The sequence below is a fragment of the Platichthys flesus genome, chromosome 8 (genome assembly GCF_949316205.1).
Source record: "Platichthys flesus chromosome 8, fPlaFle2.1, whole genome shotgun sequence".
Lineage (NCBI taxonomy): Eukaryota > Metazoa > Chordata > Actinopteri > Pleuronectiformes > Pleuronectidae > Platichthys > Platichthys flesus.
In genome coordinates, this window is record NC_084952.1 from 10,663,560 (window position 1) to 10,684,587 (window position 21,028).

General features: G+C 41.1%; 3 protein-coding genes across 6 annotated transcripts; 2 read left to right on the forward strand and 1 right to left on the reverse strand.

The window, feature by feature from the left end:
- Positions 1–224: 224 nt before the first annotated feature.
- Positions 225–6,305, reverse strand: LOC133959076 (uncharacterized). 2 transcript variants are annotated; one of them, XM_062394167.1, is made up of 7 exons: positions 6,083–6,305; positions 4,075–4,335; positions 3,480–3,779; positions 3,068–3,222; positions 1,903–2,001; positions 1,770–1,814; positions 225–1,489 (listed from the first exon to the last, which is right to left on the reverse strand). In XM_062394167.1, the coding sequence occupies exons 1-7, from the start codon at positions 6,132–6,134 to the stop codon at positions 1,325–1,327; spliced, it is 1,077 nt and encodes a 358-aa protein (XP_062250151.1). In that variant the 5' UTR covers positions 6,135–6,305; the 3' UTR covers positions 225–1,324. The 2 variants fall into 2 exon arrangements, with proteins under 2 accessions (XP_062250151.1, XP_062250150.1); XM_062394166.1 differs by having other exon boundaries at positions 4,075–4,338.
- A 1,210-nt stretch (positions 6,306–7,515) lies between these two features.
- On the forward strand, positions 7,516–13,352 carry LOC133958416 (uncharacterized). Of its 3 annotated transcripts, none has more exons than XM_062393182.1 (11): positions 7,516–7,625; positions 8,061–8,118; positions 8,795–8,809; positions 8,900–9,030; positions 9,119–9,254; positions 9,819–10,103; positions 10,287–10,625; positions 10,723–10,856; positions 11,361–11,471; positions 11,567–11,671; positions 12,098–13,352. In XM_062393182.1, the coding sequence occupies exons 2-11, from the start codon at positions 8,067–8,069 to the stop codon at positions 12,317–12,319; spliced, it is 1,530 nt and encodes a 509-aa protein (XP_062249166.1). In that variant the 5' UTR covers positions 7,516–7,625; positions 8,061–8,066; the 3' UTR covers positions 12,320–13,352. The 3 variants fall into 3 exon arrangements, with proteins under 3 accessions (XP_062249166.1, XP_062249168.1, XP_062249169.1); XM_062393184.1 differs by having other exon boundaries at positions 12,101–13,352; XM_062393185.1 differs by having other exon boundaries at positions 11,370–11,471.
- A 645-nt stretch (positions 13,353–13,997) lies between these two features.
- On the forward strand, positions 13,998–19,643 carry prpf19 (pre-mRNA processing factor 19). Its single transcript, XM_062394092.1, has 16 exons — positions 13,998–14,193; positions 14,406–14,555; positions 15,309–15,385; positions 15,716–15,857; positions 15,984–16,057; positions 16,158–16,223; positions 16,315–16,356; positions 16,484–16,558; positions 16,646–16,721; positions 16,831–16,940; positions 17,038–17,193; positions 17,300–17,369; positions 17,455–17,628; positions 17,767–17,849; positions 18,581–18,686; positions 18,788–19,643. Exons 1-16 carry the CDS (start codon positions 14,175–14,177, stop codon positions 18,883–18,885), a joined length of 1,518 nt encoding a protein of 505 aa, XP_062250076.1. The 5' UTR covers positions 13,998–14,174; the 3' UTR covers positions 18,886–19,643.
- Positions 19,644–21,028: the final 1,385 nt, after the last annotated feature.

Sequence of the window (21,028 nt, forward strand, 5' to 3'; positions counted from 1 at the left end):
ACACACAACAGCCTCAGTCGTATTTGAACTCCTGCTTGGCGGTGCTTCCTTTGTGAACCAGTCGGTATGCTGTCAGGAATTTATGCGCTCAGAGGAGCTTCTGGCTACCAGCTGACATGTTGGTTGGGGGGGGGTGGTGCTTGTAGTTGAGGTGTTGTCTCAGAATTTCAAGTAAATTATAGTGTATGTGAAGATAAGATATGCAAGCAAAGCACAGACACGGATCCTTGTTGTTAGGTTTAATACTCCTAACATTGTAAAATACACCATGATACAAAAACAGGAATCTAACAAGGGTTACAACTACAGTTTCAATAAAATTCAACCCATCTACAGAATCTAAAGCACTACGACATGCAGAGTAAGACGACCACTAATTGAATAACTATCGCATGGGTCATAAAGGCTAAATAAAAATCGACTGTTGTGTTCAGTGCATATCTATGAGAGGGAGGAGACATGCAGAAAGAAGGGGAGGTGAGCATGTGTGAGCGTCTGTGCGCCTACATTCATGTTTAGTTGCGTGGTCAAGGCACGGTGCTGAGATGAGTGCGGCACAGAGGTGTAGAGGTATGTTAAAGTCTTCATCAAAAAAGTTTGTGATATCTTTCAAGTTATCATACAGTCTTTTTTCATTCGATTAAAAAGAAAACATTCGAGTATGTGCGTGGATGGACCTGAGAAAAATTGTCAGTTAGTAGTTTTGTATCTCTACAAATGTGATTGAACATCCACAGCTTCCCTGATGCAGGTTTTTCACAGGCAAACTGGTCTGTTACAGATGAGGTATTCCTGACAACACCTGCAGAAGGACTTGCTTTTGAGAGTGGATGTTTTTTTTATCTATGGCTTTAAACTCACTGATCGTCCCAGATGGCTTTCGAAGATCAGAGTGATCTCAAATAAAAGTGAAACCTATGGTCTTCCCTTTCTACTGGTACTTCCCCGTTTATCCAGTCTGGTCAAATTTGGCACAACGGAGCGTTATGGAATCTGCAATGGATGGGTGTCTTTCAGAGTCGGTTCCCTACAGCTTGTATGACTGCTGATTGAGTTCAGCCAGCAGTTGTTGAGCTTAGCTGGGCATTGACAATAGAAATAGGCAGGAAAACATATCTCTGCTTTCTGTTTAAGTATTTGAATGAACTCATTAGTGTTTCTAAAAACCAAAGATTACCGTGTTTTTCTTGTTTAATTCTGTTCTTATGGACAAGGCTATGTGACTGTTTCTTGGCTGGAGCCAGTTCCCAGACAACCAGATGAGGAGTATATCCCTGATGTCAAACCTTTCATTCAATGAGTGCACCGTTCAGATTCAAGGCTTTCAGAGGAAGTCGAGTTTGTTGGAGGTATAAACACTGATGTAAGTTGGATCTGCGCTGAGAGGGGGAGCACAGGGAAAGTTCATTCCCTTCAGCTCAAACTGCAGCCCAGAGTCAGAGAGCAGAGAGGGAACGGGAGCGTAGGCCGGCTCTGCTGGAGCTGAAACCTGCAGAGAAAGAGACAAACAGTGAAAGTCACTATCGAAGCATCAGAGTGTCACAAGCAGCCTGCCTTACTTCAGTCTGATGTGCAGATGTTAGCAGCTGCTGTTACACAGCTGCTACATGAAGAATGTTCCTTCCAAATAATTGTCACAAAGATTTGGATGGATTGGCATATAATGCACTTTTGTATCATCAACGATTCATTAGTCTATCTCATGAATCATGAAGTCTTGAGAGACTTGTGTGTGTGTGTGTGTGTGTGTGTGTGTAATCAGGTCAAACCTCAGAATACGCGTGGGGCCCATTCACTATAGTAGGATTGTGTATCTGCAGAGTAAAGAGACACAACATATCAGCAGTGCGTACAGAGGAGTGCAAGTTTCGAGAAGACTAGAGAGATACAACACACACTAACCAGCGGGCCAGTCAGAGCTTGGGGAGGTGGAGCGGTGTAGTATGTCACAGGGCGCGGACTGGGCTGTGCTGGCCCCAGTGCCACTGGCTCGTGGTCATACTGCAATTTGGATGAAACAAGACACACAATGAGCATGACATGATTTCAACAGGAAGACTTTTCTACAGTAGCCCTGAAGTGCAAATCACAAAACACTAGGGAGGCACCGATGTTTCAGCCGGACATCGGTAGTGGCCGATTTTTGCCTCGTTTACTGATATATAATAAACCTGATTTTCACTGATATAATTGGCTGATGTTCATATTTGTGATAAAACTGCTGAGCACGTTCTGCGGCTGGAGGAGCAGTCGCCCTGTCGCCCTCCTCTCCACGCCACCGGAGGCTCGGTTTGCGGCTCGCACTGGTGTTTTTTTTTGGGAGGGGGGGGCGCCTAGCAGCTGGCGCCTAGCAGCTGTCTTAGAACTGGTGCGGACCAGGGGAATCCAACTGTTTAATTAAAACAAAGCATCGCGAAGGCCCAAGGTGGGTGTTGACGCAATGTGATTTCTGCCCAGTGCTCTGAATGTCAAAGTGAAGAAATTCAATGAAGCGCGGGTCAATCTGAGGAGGGCTGTTTTAGACAGGTTATAAAGGGTTACAGACATTTCATTTAGACCCAAAGGAACCATTTCATCTTGTGGTAAAACAAGCATTATAGGTCTCTGTTAAATAAAGTTTAGTTAAAACTAATATTGTTTCATAAGTCTGATTCAATTTGTGCTCATTAAAAGATAAGAGTGATATAGGGCTGAGAAAATTTAAAATAGTGCTTTTTAAATAATGATTTAATAATTTTCCTGGCACAAAAGGTGAATGAATAACAACCAAAAACAAATATCAATATCGGCCAGATTGTTGTTTTAAATATCGGTATCGGCCAAGAATTTCCATATCGGTGCATCGCTACAAAATCCCAAAATACAACATACAATAGGACACAAATTAAAAAAAACTGTTAAGGAAATTAAACAACTCAGAAATCACAAAACACCAAGACAGACACAAAACAAAGCAACAGCTCAGAAAACACAGCGAATAAGAAAACACAACAAATCCAAAGACACTGTCTACAGTAGGACGCACGCACACACACACGCACACACGCACACACTTCAATGTGATCACCTCGTTGTAAGCCACAGCCACTTCAGCGGCAGCAGAGTCTGGGTCCTTTTTCTTGGAGCTTTTGCAGCAGCAGCGTTTCACACAGCAGCAGCAGATAAGTGAGACCAGGGAAGAACCAACGCAAATTCCAATGTAGCCCAAATCAAAAGGTTCACCTGAAACGATATGAGCAGAAACGTTATCACCAACAAGGTCTGTATTTTAATGGTTGAGTAAGTTTCAAGAACATGAAATATTTGCTGACGTCGGGATCTGAGAAATTGAGAAGTATTTGATCACATTTGTATGACAACTAAAGACCAAAAGATTTTTGAAATAAATGAATGTGTGAATAATCGTTCATTACAAAGTGTCAATATGTAACTCAGTAATAATAATAATTCAGTTACTACAAAACAGAAAGGATACTCACCCATCCAATCCACTGTCACATTCAAAGCGACTCCATCATATTGATCCCTGACCTCAAAGTATCCGTAGCATGGCTCTTGGATCTCCATCTCCAACCCGCACGGCTTTACAAATTCAAAGTCATTGCAGAAAAAGTTGGTATCCACCGTTCTGCCGCTGCGAACTAGCTGGATGTCATACGTCATCCGTTCATAATATTCCCATTTCTTTGGGAAGAAGTGGATGTTGCAGTGGTCCTTGACAAGAGGATATGTGAAACTGAGTTCTTCACCAGCCTTCAGGTTAAAGTCCTTATACTGTGCTGGAAAGAGGACACACAAGACAGAGGACATTAAAAGCTACTTCCAGCCTAAATCTTAGTCGATTATTACCATTTAGTCCTGGTTCTCGGTGTGAGGTTCTAGTTTGATCACACACGGCAAAGCAGTTTACAGGAACAGATTGATTAGAATAGATGGCATCTTGGGAAACACCTTTATTTGCTTTCTTGTAAGCTTAGCTTGGCAGAGAAACTGTAAACTGCTGATCAAACCTTGTTCAAAAAGTACCAAATTCAAACCCCAACTTGAGCCAAAACCACAATTTTAAATACTCACCTATGACCTCAAGGGAATATGACAACAGGACTCTCTCATTTCTGCCAATCATTACGTAGCGGCCATTGTCTTTCTGGGTTAGATTTTTGATCTCCAAGTAGCCCCCAGAGACACTCCGCCTGCTGTCCACGGGGACTGAAGGGTCGCCGGGTTTCCAAATGATCACTGACTCGTAGGTGGGGCGGGGGATGAACTTGATTGAAAGAGTATAAGTCCTCATCCTAAAAGTGACTGTCTCCCCATACAGCTTCTCAAAGGAATCTTCTGAAGTGAGGAAAAAAAAACAACACTGAGGACAAACCTTATAAATCACAGCACACCGCCTCATTTTAATTTCTACTATTCATATATTTACACAGAGACAGATGCTTATTACAACTGACTTCACTGATGGAGGGTGTGGTCAGATCCAACGATGCAAAAATACATTGTGAAATACGTTTTACCTACATGTAATTAAAACATTACTAGTTAGTGCTCATGACATAAATAAATCCCTTATATATGCCCCAAAATATAAATATTAATAAGAATACATTTTAATATTGTACAGCATAATAATAATTATAATGAGACATGGGACATAGCATAGATTGCTTAACATCCTTATTCAAGCTGCGTAGCTGAAAACCCCTGTGCACTTCATTTCATCACTAGTTAAAGAAGACATACTATGCTTTTTCAGTTTTTTCTTTCTCCTCCGCAACATTGCTTTGTCAGTGACCCATATTTGCATAACGCACACCTTGCCTAGTCTGGCACGCCCCTTACAAAAGCGAGGGCAAAGGTCAAAGAGCTGACTGGACTTTATTGAAAGGGGTACCTTAAAGATTCAGTGTGAATAATTTAGTGACATCTAGATGTGAAGTTGTATGTTACAGCTGAAAGCCCCTCACCTCCCACTCCCCTTCCAAACATGATAGAGAACCTTTGGAAACCTTCAGTTACTCAAAAGGACTTTAGTTCGTCCAGTTGGACGACTGTAAAAAAATGGCGGCCTCCGTAGGGAGGACCCGCTCCTGATGTAAATATAATGTTTTTAAATAAAAAGAAAACAACAATTTGTACTATTTAGGTGAAACACACTAGTGAAAACATCACATCTATTCTTTTTTATTAAATTTCTGCCAATAGATCCCGTTCACCTAAATCTTACACACTGGACCTTTAAGGCTCATTGATGCTGCCTTTCCCTATGGAAATAGATATGTCCATTTCAAACGATGTAACAGTCACTGCCCACATACTTCCAAACGCCTATAACTTGGCGTGGTTGTTTAGCAACAGTACATCCACTGGACAGCAGCACAGAGTCAAGAGTGTCAGACGATAACACATATGGCAATGGTGGATATCGTTGAGATAATGTACTTCATAAGAAATGGGCAAAAGCGTCATATAGATGTATGTAGTTTCCTAACAACTCCTTACGGGGATACTTCTCTGAAAAAGGAAAATTCACTCATTATCTCACGATTGACTTCGTTTGTATAGTTTCAGGGGATGGGTCATGATTGACAGCAGAAACTGAGCCCCGATTGGTCAAGCTTGTGATCTCACCAGGATCAGAACTCTGGCTCCAAAATATCATCATTGGCGTCCATCTTTAATTGCAGTGTTTCAGAGAGGAGCTGCGGCAAGTGGACATTAAAGGACATGGATGTCTCCTCAACTCCAATCCAATTTTGAATGACATATGAGGACAATATGTCTCCTTTAGTATCTTCTACACAAAGAGTGGCCTGATGGAGAAAACGGTTTCTATTCACAAACTTTAGGCAACGGTACACGTAGTACCATCCCCCTACATCACGTGACAGCAGTCAGGGTCTACGCTAAAATAAATGGGGGTGAGGTTAAAGTTATGGTCTGTAGGCCAGCTCCTCCAAAACTTCACACGAACGATCACATGTATCGTGTCGGGAATCAAACTACCAACCCCTGCTTTGAAAGCCGAAGTGAACGTGTTTGTCTTTGATCTCCACCTCGGATGATGGTGGTGACTTACCCGTGTCCACAGAGGCGGCCCCCCCCAGCAGCAGCAGCATGAACACCAACATCCTGAGGCTCCTCCACGACCCGACGGGTCCAACACTCGATCACGGTTCTATCGACACTCGACTGATCATATATTCATGTCTCACACGCAAAAGTCAGCCTGATCGCAGGACACAATCTGCACGGTGCTGTTGTTACAGGAGCTGTTGCTCCGCGGGTTTGTGTTGTAGGCCACACCCACTCAACGGGGCGTGGGCACAAAGACAACCGCGGTGCGTTTGAGGACGTTCAGAAACTACTGTTGTTCAAGGTTCTGGTTCAGATTGAGAAGCAGCAGCTTGGAGGTCATCAGTGATACAGTGGTTGCATTGAGACACATTGACACATAGCCCGTATATGACAGTTCATTAATAGCACAATTCAATGAGCTACAGTAAATTTGTCGTTATGTCACAGTAACACTTTCCAGGGAGAGAAATTTAAGGTAAATGTTATAAAACCCAGTGAAATGTGAAAGAAAGTGAAAGAAAATCATGGATCACCCCCCTGATCCGGGTTCCTCCTTGGGTCATGTCCATAGACTGTTTATGGGTCATGTCACATCTGTCCTCAAAAAGTACTTTTTTTGTAATCCTGCTCATAAACAAACTTCTTGGCGGAAGTAATTCAATTTTTCGTGCCAAATATTCACCAAAACTTCAAAGCAAAAAAACATAATAGATAGTTACAGCCAAAAGTGGGTTAGGGATAGGCAACACGATTTTGTGTATTCCTGCTGACTATCAAACAAACATAGACAAAATCTACTTGACGGATGTAATAAGTGAATGACTGAATGAATGACAGATACATAATTAATAGATATAAATATTTGGCTCAGGATATATTTATATATGTTACCTGCTCAGTAAAGTGGATGGGATGTATTGATATTCCAGCTTTACCTCCCTTGTATGTGTGTGCGTGTGTCTCACGAACCTTGGAGAGTATCAAATAGACCAACCTACACAAAGTAAACTTCAGTACTGTTCAGATCCTGATAACTTGAGATGAGTGTTGGTGTTTGAAGTTATAGTGTGGCGTGAGCTCAGGTCAATGGAGGAGGATACAGACTAAGACTCTGACATGGTACAAACGCTAATAATCTATTATTGACGATCCGGGGGCCCGACGTTCCCCACCCCAAAGTACAGTATATCTGATATGTAATGGAGTATAAAGTAAAGTATTTATGTGAGATGTAAATGAGTATAATCAGTGCAGATACTGCAGTACTGTGATTGGACATTTCTGTCTAATCTTATTTCTCAGATTCCACAATATAACCGTGCACTCTTATACGCCAATGACGTAATTGTTGGCAAGAACTAAAGCAACGTGGGATGTATTTTGCGCAAGAGCTGCTGAGAATACAACCAAGCCATCGCCATAAATAGAAGAGGTGGCCAGTGCACATGCGCGCCGCGCAGAGGACGTTGTTATCCTCTTATCCTCATTGACTCAAACACTCATCAATACTCTGCCGTGGAGTCGTGTTCTCACGCGTCCTTCAGGTGAGTGGGATGTGTCACACGCTGTACGGCCGTGTGTGTGTGTGATCACTGTCTCAAGGCCTGCTAGTCCGCTGCGTCGCTGCAGACGATGTGCAGCGGCTGGAGGAACATGTTTGACACCTGACTTCACTGTGCGTCATGGACCAAGGCTCAGAGAGCGCGGATGCTTTTTGTGGACGCGTGCAGGAGGGATCAATCTGCAGAGACATCATCATCAACACTGTTGTGTGTGGGCTCCCCCTTGTGTAGCTCGTCGCATGTCTGCTGCTGCATGTTCTCAGAGGAGCAGGGGAACAGGGATGACTCTCTCTCTCTGTGTGTGTGTGTGTGTGTGTGTGTGTGTGTGTGTGTGTGTGTGTGTGTGTGTGTGTGTGTGTGTATGTTTGTGTGCATCTCTGTTTAAAGATGAAAACTTAAACTGGTCCGTCTTCACAGGAGAAGATGTCCCCCTATGTCTTATTCACGGCCCTCTTTGCCATTCCCCTCGCTGGGGGTAAGTTCTATCTATCTATCTGTCTGTATGTCTGTCCATCTATCTTTTTTTTGTTCATGAAAACAGAAATAGGAATCAACAGATTTACAACAGTGTCCTTAAAAAGTCTCCAAAATATAAACGGTCTCATTTATTATAATTAATATTAGACATTCGATGAGGCGGTACACGTACATGATTGTATGAGTTGTGTGTCATTTGTGTCAACATGGATTAAGAACAATCCTGGTTCTTTATAACCTGAAATTAAATGTGGACCAAGCATGGAACCTTGTGGAACTCCACACATTAATTTAAAACAGCAGAGGCTGTTTTGTGCCAAAGTCTGAAAGTAGCAGAAAAGGAGTGGCCTTAAGTCCTATCCCAAGTTTCTAAGCGATGCAAGAGAACAATGTTAAAAAGATATGGACAAACTTCTAATAGAATTACGACTGAGCAATCACCTCTGTCAGCTGCCAGTGGAAGGCATGGTGACTTTAACAAGTGCTGACCTAGTTCTGTGGTGAGCTTAAAAACAGAAACAATATTTTAACATCAACAACATCCATAGTTCCAGAACAGCTTATACACAAGTACACTACAAATATAACTGAAGTGATATTCCATTGCCTGTGAGGTCTCTGCTTGCTGCGGGAGGAGATCAATAATAATCATATCAATTCGACCCTTCCCACAGGTTTGGTCATACCAGGTGAGTCTGCTGCCACATTTCATTAAATATCCTCTACTCACAGAACATTTTCTCTGAAGAGTGTCCTGACGGTCTTTTCCATTGTCACAGCGGAAAAAGAAGAAGTCCAGGGGGTTTGTGCTGGGAAGGAATTTCATCTGCCGGTGTACTCCACCTCCCGGACAGTGACATTTACACCAGACCCTGAGGGACCGAGACGTGTCCTCCTGGAAAAAACCATGGTGAGTGGAAGTCTATCGGAGCTCATAGTTGTTGTAGTGTTTTTTTCTTTGTGTATACAGATTGTCTAAACCTATTAACGAACTGCAGGTAAAAGACCCTCGGTTTGAATGGACCAGAGACAAGATGTTGGTACTGAAAGAAGTGTCTCACAGGGATCAGGGACTGTATGCCATCAAACTCTCCTCTGGATTCACAGACGAGGCAGTTCGTCTGATTGTTTCAGGTACGAGACTTTCAATTCATCTGTACATCTAATTTCCTTCTGCTCCAAACCCATGAGTTGTCAATCAAATGCCTCTTTGACTTTTGAAATTTAACACTTTGATCATTCTCCTTCATCTGATCATGTATTCAGATGCTTTCATGTAAATTACCAATACATAGTTAGAAAATACCCCATTGCAAGTAAAAGTCCTTTGTTCAAAAGTTTGAATGTATTATCAGCAAAATATCCTTAAAGGAGAAAGTACTGGTGCTGTAGAGAGTCAGATACATTTGTAGCTTATGATGTAATGCATGCTTTGTGGTTTTCATCTAGGGTGTAGAAGAATGAAGAAAAATAAACATCCATTTCCTTTTTAAAAATGTATTGTGGCCTACCTCAGCGTGTCCTCTTGCTTCTTAGTTGGTCTGCTTGCAAGCAAGATTATGCAAAAACTAAAAGACGGATTACCACAAATAAGTGTACTTCGGTAAAGAGTACAATACTTACTACTTAAGTACCTCAGAAACTTCACATACTTTAATCCACTGATGAACATCTTATTACTTCTTCACCCCGCTGCAGAATGCATTAAGTCCTACCGCAGAAACTACGGCGAGAACTTTGAGCACAACATCCCTGAGAATGGCTCCCTCCTGGAGTTCTCTCCCCGGGGTGCTCCGTCTGAGGCCATGCCCATCGTTCTCTGGAACCACACAGACCCCGGGACCGGCGATCCGGGCCGGGGTCGACTGCTGCGAGGCGGGAAGGTCTGGGTGGCCAAGAGAGTGACGCAAGTGGACCAAGGCAACTACACTTTGAGAGACCCGCAGGGCAGGGTGCTGTCCCGCAGCACCCTCACCGTCCTCGGTGAGAGGAGAAAAATCACAAGAAGATAAATGTTTCAAGATGATTATCTTTAACGTTGTGTTACTGTCAGTGGAAATAGTGATGTTTTATATTTCCCTTTCCATCCTACATCTGATCATACCCTCACATTTCTTTCATTTTCCACTCCTCTCCCTCTGTTCTTCATCCTGCAAATGGAGTCAGGCCACTCATTCAATGTAACCCGCTTCAGCAAGGAGACTCTAAACCTGCCCCTCTTTCTCCCTGTTAATCACACCCACCTCAATTTCACCCCCACCCGATACCCTAATGAATCCTCCATGGGCCCTCTCGACCCAAAGCACCCCCGCAGACCTGTGCAGCTGATCCGCAAGGGCCAAATATCCGACTACGACGTGCGCTACAGGGGCCTCATCTCCCTGGGCAGAAAGGGTACCATCAATGAGGTATTCATAAGGAGGCTGAGCCCAAGGCATGATGGGCTGTATGAAATTAGAGATGGAGATGGCAACCTCGTGTCCTCCACCCTTTTAAAGGTGATTGGTAAGTAACACTGAGTTTCTTTTTCTTATCAATCTGTGTTTGCTTTTCGATTGTCCTTTCCTCTCATTATCCACCTCTGTGTCTCTAATCGTTCCAGAAAAGGGAGACATATGGGAAGTAATCCTTGGGGCACTCAAGGGCCTTTCTGGGATGTTGGCATCACTGGCTTGTTTAATCATGTTCATTTCGCGCTTTCCAAATTGGAACCGCACGCCAAGAGTTAACATCCAGGTGAGGAAATACCTGCTTGAACTGTATTAAATACTGCATTGATTGGCTATTTGTCATAATGAAACAAAGGGTGGTGCGGCTCTCCTGCCCTAGTTAAAAACCATAAGCTCTTTCCTGAAACTGTTGGTCATATCCCTGCCCACCTGTATATCCAGATCCATCGCCCCTGCCACTGGCCCTTCAAATTAAAGGCATCTAGAAGAGCTCAAAATCAACTGATAGGCATATAATAATGAAAATTATAATAAGACAAAATACTAGCAAATAACTAATTAAAAAAAAAATCCTGAATGTTGCAACCAAAGGAATATTTCAACACATATTGTAGTTAAGGCAATAACATAATTTACCTCCAATTAATAGTAATGTACATTTTATAGAATTTGCATTTTAGACTTCTTACTGTCTGTGCTCCAGTGGTTTAATGTTCCTTCACTGTAATTGTTTATCTTCCTATTTATATGTGCAATTACAATGTAGTTGAATCATGTGTGTGTGTGTGAGTGTGTGCAGGACTACAGTCAGACCATCTCTGAGCCCTCAGGCTACTACAGTCCCTCTCAGCAGCCTGGAACACCTAGAGAATGGACCCCGAGAGCGAGTCCTACTCACACTGTAAGACGATGAGCTGAAGTAAATTGTTAGGTTTCAACTTCCTCTAAAACTGTTCACTTTGTGTGAATGTGCTATATGTGTGCTTGTGTTTTTAGTTCCAGAGTTACACTCCGGTCAGATCAGAAACTCAGAGAGCTGAGAACCAGGGAACACACAGTTTAACAGCGGAGATCTCCCTGAGGTGTATTTCAACCACTGAGGTAACACGGCTCTAAACTTCTCCGCTGTGATTATTTGTAGGTCATGGAGAGAAACTGTAAATAAAGGTACACCTGCTAGACCATTCATGAGTCAACCACAGATGTTTCACTCTGTTTCTATATCATCACACATAATGGGGAAATAATGTAAAGCTTGAACATACATCAATGTGACAGGAACTACCTAAAATAACAGAAACCATCTTTTAGAAAAGTGGATTTGACGCAAACTTTATAGTTTGGTCCACGTCCCATCCACTAACATGGAAGAGGCAGGATTTATAACATAGACTGCAGCACGCCAGTAGGTGGCGATCAAGACACTTTGGCTCAGCCTTTAGGGCACAGCCATGTAGTTCATCTTTACATACATTCTATGGTCACAGACATAATTGTTTCTTAACTTATGTCTTCATTCTTTCCTAGAAGAATGCATCTAATGAAGAAGCGAGGAGGATTTCCTTCTCAGTGGCCGGGGCTTCAGATTGCCTCCACTCGTCCGAGGACTGTGTTCAGTTCCAGATCAAGACAGATGGAGACAGAGAAAGGTGTAGCAAAGCAACACAATACTTTTCCACAATGCCGCTGGACACGAACACCTCGGAGTCCTGCAGCGTGTACACTTCAGATAAACTGAACTTCTCATAAAACAGAGAATTGGAGCTGAACTGAACGAAGAAGAAACATGAAGCATTGACAACCAATAGTTATCTGGTGGAACAGAAAGATCTCACGTGTGCCTTTTACAGCTTAGCCCAGTTTCCACGGGCTGGTTTCAATGTTGCATGTAAATTATTTATTTATTTCATGTAATTTTACCGAAGCATGAGTGGAACTTTAGCCTTCATGTCTTATGTCATCCAAATCTTGCCACTGGTGCTCCTGAAATCTCCTGCTGCTACCTACCTCCACACCCCTCAGGACCATTCTTACCTGCCCTGTATCTGCTGAGTGTGTGTAAACATGTGGTATGTTTGTGTGTGTAATGTGATCTCTAGGGCTATGCAGGCAATACAGTTATGATACACAGGTTAGCAAAAGGGAATTTTTCAGAACTGTACAGTTATTTAAGGAGTTTTAAACATTACTCACTCTTGATAACAATCTGTTTTAATGTTAAATATCTGTTCTGCAGACGGATGGCGTCTACAATAATGTAGTGTATTAACCCTCAAGGTAACGGTAGTAGTGGTTGTGTGAAATGTAACATGTTCCACCAAATAGTTCAATAGCTAGTTGATCTGTGAAGTATGTGATAGGAATACAATATCATCACCACATCTTTTTAGTCACTAAAGAGGTTGAACTGCTGATTGATATATTTTTTATAATATTAACATGTCAAACAATAAACTGTAGCCTGTCTTTAACCCAAATATTTTCTAATTATTTTAATCAAATATGAGGTTTGTTTTGACGAATAGTTTTTATTTTATACATTAGTTATTAATCTTATTTGCTGTGGATTTTTATGAATATTTAGTGTGCAAAAGGAGGCTATGTTTGTTGTTTGCTGAACTAAGCAAAAACTGATCACATTTTGGTGCGAATCTGTGACAGGGGGCGTATCCAGGTATTTTTCTTACTTTCGTTGATATTGTGTTATTGGAAATGTATGAACATTTTCATTGATTTTTTTTAAAGAAGAGTGCAATGATCTTGATAAATTTTAGGAAGATGATATACAAATAAATCTAAAGTAAAAATCCAGATAAAGTGAATTTAAATGTGGTTTTATTTGGGGACTGTTGGGCCTGGGCTGGGATATGCGCCATTGTAGTTTTGAGTAATATGAGTTGTTGTCACATTTGTCTGCATGACGATACAAAAACAATAGCAGTTCAGCATACTTCAAATGAAGAAAACAGCCTTTACTCACATTTAATGGGGTTTAAAGGTTCAATGTGTAGAATTTAATGGTGAAGTGTCACGTTGCCGTTCAATTCCCCTCGCCTCTCCTAACCCTCCCCTTCCAAACCTGAAAGAGAACTTGTGGTAGCCTTCAGTCGTCATAAAAACTCAAAAGGGGTTTGTCTTGCCCAGTTTGGACTACTGTAAAAAACATGGCAGCCTCTGTAGGGAACTACCACTCCAGATGTAAAAAGTATTTCAATATAAAGGTCCCATTCTAGGGTAAAGAAGGCAACAATTCGTACAATTTAGATGAAAAACACTCGTCACTAGGATTATTTTATATAAAAGTTCCGTCAATAGATCCCTTTCACACTGGACGTTTTAACAGAGACTGCCTTGTAGTAGATCAGAGCAGTGATGACGCTCCTGCGGTAGGGGGCAGTGGCGCACCCGCGATGCTCTGACGCTGTGCCTGGAGGGAAGCGTAGAGGAAGAAGAAGCCACGGTTGTAGCGGCAATGAAAGAACAGCGTGCTACTTCCAATTTGAGCAAAACATAAGTTAAGTGGGCACTAGCGGCGGTAACCAACTACGAACAGTTACAGCGTTATTCACATTTGTTCAGAAAGTCACAGGACTGCGTCGGGAGGATGTCTTTGGTTTGTGCAAGTAAGTGAAGCTATTTTCATTGAAATGACGGAGGCTGTGCAGGTTAGCTAGCGAGCGCGCTAATGCTACTAGCTAACGGAGCTAACGCTAGCGGCCATGCAGTGCCGCCTTTGACTTGCGGTAGCGCTCGGGTCTTGGTAGATTGCGCTGGTTTTACCGCCAACATGGCCTGGTTTTTAGAGGCTGTAATCACTTCTGTTTTCCTCACCCAGTCTCCAACGAGGTGCCGGAGCACCCGTGCGTCTCCCCCGTGTCCAACCAGGTGTTCGAGCGCCGGCTCATCGAGAAGTATATCGCGGAGAATGGGACGGACCCGATGAATGGACAACCGCTGTCTGAGGAGCAGCTCGTAGATATCAAAGGTGAACTAATCAGCTTCCAGACTAAACTAAAACTAATGCAGCGGCTCCGCTCAGGTCTAACATGTGTGGATAGACGTGTGTGTTCAGCTTGGATGCTGATGTGTACGTCGTTATACTGAAGGGTACTTCTAGTGTTTTGTCCACCTCAATAAGAATGATTATTCAGATTAGTAACATGAACAACCCAGTAAAGAGGAGAAAATATCAACTGTAATTCAAACTGAACACATTATCATCAATAGCTCAACATCCAGGGAAATATAGTTGATTGTATGTTGTAGTATTGCAGTGTTTTACCCAATTTCCAGTCATGTAAGATTTCTTTAGCAGGATTTGTCACCATCAGTGTCGATCTGGGATTATTTTGTATATATAAACATATATATCTTGATAAAAATGTCTCTAATGTCAAGCTAAATAAATTAGCTTTGATAATTTTAGGGTTTTTTCAATATTGTTTAATGTGACTAACAGGCCAAGACGCCCCAAAACTATTCCCTTTACTGAGCAGCAGGAAATGGAGAGTTTTGGGGAATTGTGCTTGGAAAATACTTTTGATATATTTCTTATTCTGCAAATAGATTTTATTCTTTGCCACTGTTGAGCAGTTATTTCAGGGGTTTTAACACAAGTTAGATAAATGTATTTATTGTACTTTTGTGTTGACTCTCACATTTCTTCCCAATCAAGTGTGAAACCAAATTATTGACGAGGCCGCTTGTTCTGAACCTGTGAAACTTTTCCTTTTTCTAGTGTCCCATCCTATCAGACCAAAGGCGCCATCAGCAACAAGCATTCCTGCCATTCTCAAATCCCTTCAAGATGAGTGGGTAAGCTAACTCTAAAGAGACAAAGAGGGATAAAGAGGATATTTTTTCTTTCAATTGTTTTTTAACTAATATTCTCTGTCAAAACTTTGGGAGGTACTTAATGTACTTTTTTTATGATCGTGGCTTTCCTAGAGTACAATACTAAGCATATTCTGTTCTGATTGGAATATCTTGGTTTGTTGCTGTAATTATATTTTGCATTACTCTTTTCTCACCTAACACATAGAATGCTATGAATTCAAAATTGCTCCCTGATTCTTTTTAAAAGCTTTTCTAGTGATTATGAGCCAAGTTGATAATCATTATTTGATATTGTCTTTTCTTTCGTAGGATGCCGTTATGCTTCACAGTTTCACCTTGCGGCAGCAGCTGCAGACTACTCGCCAAGAACTGTCTCACGCCCTCTACCAACACGATGCCGCCTGCAGAGTCATCGCTCGACTCACCAAAGAGGTCACTGCTGCGAGAGAAGGTGAGTTAACTACAGTTTGCCTGTCCTCTGCTATAGTGACTTATTACAGTTGTAAACCACAAAGAGCGACTTTATATGATGTTGTGAGAGCCTGTTTTTCTAATGTGATGTATTTCCTCCTTGCAGCTCTTGCCACACTCAAACCCCAAGCTGGATTGGTGGCCCCTCAGGCAGTTCCCAGCTCTCAGCCGAATGCAGCAGTGAGTTATTTGATTCTTAACTTCAGCTGATACGCTGCTGTTGCTCATCATCGTCTTTTGCCAGAGTTGCTGATAACGGTGTCTGTTCCTCCCCTCACAGGGTGCTGGTGGAGAGCCTATGGAGATTAGTGAACAGGTTGGAATGACTCCAGAGATCATCCAGAAGGTAAGACTCTCTTTAACTTGTATCATTCATTATTTGGAATCAAGCTTTCCATGTTTGTAGAAGCACTAAGATGTTTTTTTTCTGTTTTCAGCTCCAAGACAAAGCTACAATCCTTACCACAGAGAGAAAGAAGGTACTATATTGCTATTTGATTTATTTCATTGATAAATTCTGCAGTTATATTAAATTGTTAAGCAAACATTGAGGTGCTGGGTTTAATGCTTATATACACCTGTAACGCCTGTTCTTTATTTCTCCAGAGAGGAAAGACTGTGCCGGAGGAGCTGGTTAGAGCTGAGGACCTTAGCAAATACCGCCAAGTGGCCACTCATGCCGTGAGTATATGCATCTGTCTGTTTTTCGATCAGTAGGTTGCAACAGATTCAAGTTATTCAACCTACATGCTGTTTCTTTGCCTTCAGGGTCTTCATAGTGCCAGTGTTCCTGGTATTCTGGCTTTGGATCTGTGTCCTTCAGACACCAATAAAGTGCTCACCGGTACATTGAATAATGTTTCCTTTTTTAAACTTTTTAAAATTTGTTGTCTTTCTACTCATCCTTTGACACATCTTGTTATTTGATACTAACCCTGACTGTTTTCTTCTAGGTGGAGCTGATAAGAACGTGGTGGTGTTTGACAAGAATGAGGAGCAGATTGTGGCGACACTTAAGGGTCACACAAAGAAGGTCACCTCTGTCATTTACCATCCATCTCAGGTAACTTTTCCTTTTTGTGACACAACAACCTTGCAAAATAATGTATCTTCAGGTAACTAAATGAAAAAGCTGAACTTTTTTTAACTTTCCATTCTAGTCGGTGGTCTTCTCTGCATCTCCAGACAACACCATCCGCGTGTGGTCTGTCACTGGAGGCAACTGTGTCCAGGTTATTCGTGCCCACGAGGGAGGTGTCACTGGGCTCTCCCTGCATGCTACTGGAGATTACCTGCTCAGCTCCTCAGAGGATCAGGTACGTTTGCATCTGGAAGAAAATACAGGCAGACCCCATATATTACAAAGATACTAGAAAAACTTCTTTCCCACTCTAAATTAACTGTTTTATTTTTATTTTGTAGTACTGGGCCTTCTCAGATATTCAGACAGGTAGAGTCCTGACCAAAGTAACTGATGAAAGTGCTGGCTGTGGTAAGTGGCTCTATATTAACAATTGAGTTTCACAGTCTGAATGAATCATCTTCCAGGTGGTAATGTTTCTGTTTGCTCTCTACAGCTCTCACCTGTGCCCAGTTCCACCCTGATGGTCTCATTTTCGGCACTGGTACGGCTGACTCCCAAATCAAGATTTGGGATCTGAAGGAGCGCACCAATGTGGCAAACTTCCCTGGCCATTCTGGTCCTGTCACCTCCATTGCTTTCTCTGAGAATGGATACTATCTGGCCACAGGTAACTTCTCATAACAGTATTTTTTGTGTAAAGTTTCAGGAACCTTTACAAGTACACTGATCTAAAACAACTGTTAACTCTTCAGCCTTTGTATTGGCACTGAACTGAGCTGTGACCTTTTATGGTTGTTTCCTTCAGGTGCCCAGGATAGCTCTGTGAAACTGTGGGATCTTAGAAAACTGAAGAACTTCAAGACAATCAATCTTGACAACAACTACGAGGTAAGACGAGAGGGATAAACGAGAAAAATAGCAGCAGAGTGGAACCACCCATAAAACCTCAACTTAGACTTTTACATGTCAACATCTCTACACGTAAAATTGTCTAATAGTAAAAGGTAAAGTTATTGGTAGGTGAATTGTTATAACCTATATGACCAGGTCAGTGGTTTGCGACTCTTTGGGGTCTTGATGCCGACATTGTCATATTGTGTCTTCAGCTTCATGTTATAGTTCAGGCATGAAAGGAGCATAGAAGAGTAGGAAAATATTAAGGTCAATAGGTTAAAAAATTACGTACAATAATTGAGGGTAGGTCCTAATTCTGTCAACATTAATTTAATTCTACTTGTGTTTCTCTTAAAAAGGCGATTTATTTTTATTTGAATTGTGTTGTATTGTAGTTTTTTTTCTCAACTATATTGGATATTTGCCTACAGTAATCAAACTACAAACAAGATTAACATAAGGCTGATTATGAAGTATTGTGGCATTTTCAAGATTGTTCTTTCCTAGCTTTCTTAAAGTTATGGGGGCTAAATTTGTATTCAGTATGATCTTTAAAGTTTTTCAATCTTAAAGTTCTTATTGCGACCTGCATAAACCCTGTATTGAATGGGATGTAGTTATAGAGGTGACTCAAAGTTAGTCAAACAAAACAGAATGTTAATTGGAAATTTGCAAACAGAAAGTTAACGCAGATTCACAATAATTTTTGTGTTTTTCTGTTCCAGGTGAAGTCCCTCGTGTTCGATCAGAGTGGCACTTACCTTGCTGTAGGAGGGTCTGACATCCGTGTCTACATCTGCAAGCAGTGGTCCGAGGTCCTCAACTTCTCAGGTGAGGAAGAGAAATGCCATGTCAAAATGATCACATGTTCTATGGTATTTTCTGTTGAAATGAGCAGATTTTTGACATTGCTGTTTCCTTTCAAACTGTAGACCATACAGGGTTGGTGACTGGAGTGGCCTTTGGAGAGAACGCTCAGTTCCTGACCTCTGCAGGAATGGACAGAAGTCTCAAATTTTACAGTTTGTAGAGAAACATACATCCGAGATAGGAGCAGGTGTGAGGGGAGGTCGGCGGCAACAATCCTGGACACAGACCTATTATAGACCTGTAATTTTTAGGACAAAAATAAAAAAACAAAATCAGTGCTAACTTTGCTTCTGTAGTGTGTTAGTTGTCATGTCCAGGAAAGAACATGAAACAAACTGCTGATTGAAACCACAGCACAATGGCTAGGATAACAACATTTTGTCGGCATTGAAATATAAATGATGTTAAATAAGATACAGAAGCCAGTGTCATGTTCCAGTGTGATTTGGCAGCGGTTATGATTTTACTGTAGTATTTTCTTTGTGTGGGGTTGGGGGGGGTGGGGTGGTCTCTGAAATATCTTGTGATACAACTCCATAGTTGTTGTTCACTATTGGACAAATGTGGTGTGACAAAAACGTACTTACTTTAACGTAGACCCGCTTTATTACAGTATCTTTAGGGTAAAATCATCTGTTGTGACCAACAGTTCAACCAAGCAGTCGTATGAGATTCATTTTCCTCTGACAAATGTAGTCTGGTGTGACCTCCCCCCATTTTCATTTCCTGTATCATTTGTTTCATTTCTACTTTGTCTTTCTCTTCCAATTGTATATTTCTCATTACTTGCTATTTTACCTGTTGCTGCCCTTTTACAGTAAAATAAAATATCTTTTGTATGGCCATTCATGGATTTGTCAGATTAAGAGGAATTGTTTGATCCTCAAAAGGAAATAAAATGATTTTACTTTGCCTCCATTTTCAGACATTTCATCATGTTACACCGTTGCTAAAAAAGTTAAATTTGGCTCAAGTCTTTCATGAAAAATGTACCCTGCAAATCTTGGTGTATGAATTTTGAAGGTGTTTTTTGTACTTTGTTTTGGTACTTATCAAGGCCTTGAGCTTCAAAGTGACGAAATTCCAGAGTTTGACATTAAAAAGAGGTTTACCCTTCTGCGTGAGGAGAAAAGTTTCTATGATATGCCATAGATCAGGAATTTAAGTTCTCTCTGAACATGATTTTTTTTAACAAGACCACTTGTTGGTGAGTCACTGATTCCGCATCCAATTGAAGAGTAATGTGGAAATATTAAATGGATGAAAATAGAAAAAACATTTCAGTGCATTAGCATTACATCTTGTCCAGTAGTTTATCTTTAAATGTGATTAAGTTGATTCTAGAGTTTTAAATTTCCAGTGATGCAGAAATAATCGATGAAATCTGTCACTTAACTTGCTTTGGAATTCATTATCCTGCATAAAAAAACTAAACTGAGACTTGTTTCCCTTGAAGGGGATTTTTAATATTGCCACGGTCACGACTGATGCCAAGAGTAAATGTACATGCACTTAATGATTGTGGTTGAGTTAATTATCCATAGTTTTTTTTAATTGTCTAAATATGACATATTTCACAGCTCCAAGGTTAAGATGAGCTTATTTTAATCTTTTTAAAAATGGTCTGTTTGAACTGCAAGTTTGACCAAATAAGCACTTTGAATAAATCAATTTGGGCTCTAAGCAACTATGATAGGCTCTTTAGGGCCAGAGCACTCACAGGCTGAGGCCCTATTGAAATTGTAAAGAATATCATTATTATTCAGGTAAATGAATTGGCTTTTTGAGGCCTTTAACATGCTAAAATTCTTACCAAAATTTGCAGAAAGTTAGACATGGTGAAAATGTATTTGACAGCCTTACTTAAAAGTTAAGTATAGTAAAATATAGTTTATATTGATAATATACAGAGCTGATGCCTTTGTCTCTAAAGCTAAATGTTTCTGTTTTCTGTCTTCTTTCATTCTAAAACAATAAATGACCCTTCCCATCGCAAACATGTATATTTCCTGCACTATATCTAACCATGTCTGGGTGTGCGGGTAACTGGCCAGTTTCTTTCGATGGGTTTTCTTCCAGCTGTGGAATTTTGACAAGATTCTTAAAACTTAAAGAACTGAAACAGTTTATTTCAGGCTTATAACAAACCACAAAATTGAAGAATCAACCATTATTTGCTCATTAACCCATGATACAAATAATAATTTCGCACATGAACAACTTTTTATATTTACCAATTTCCACATTTTATTCTATCACACCGTTTTCACTGCGATGGAATCAATATTGTTCTTAAAGTTTAT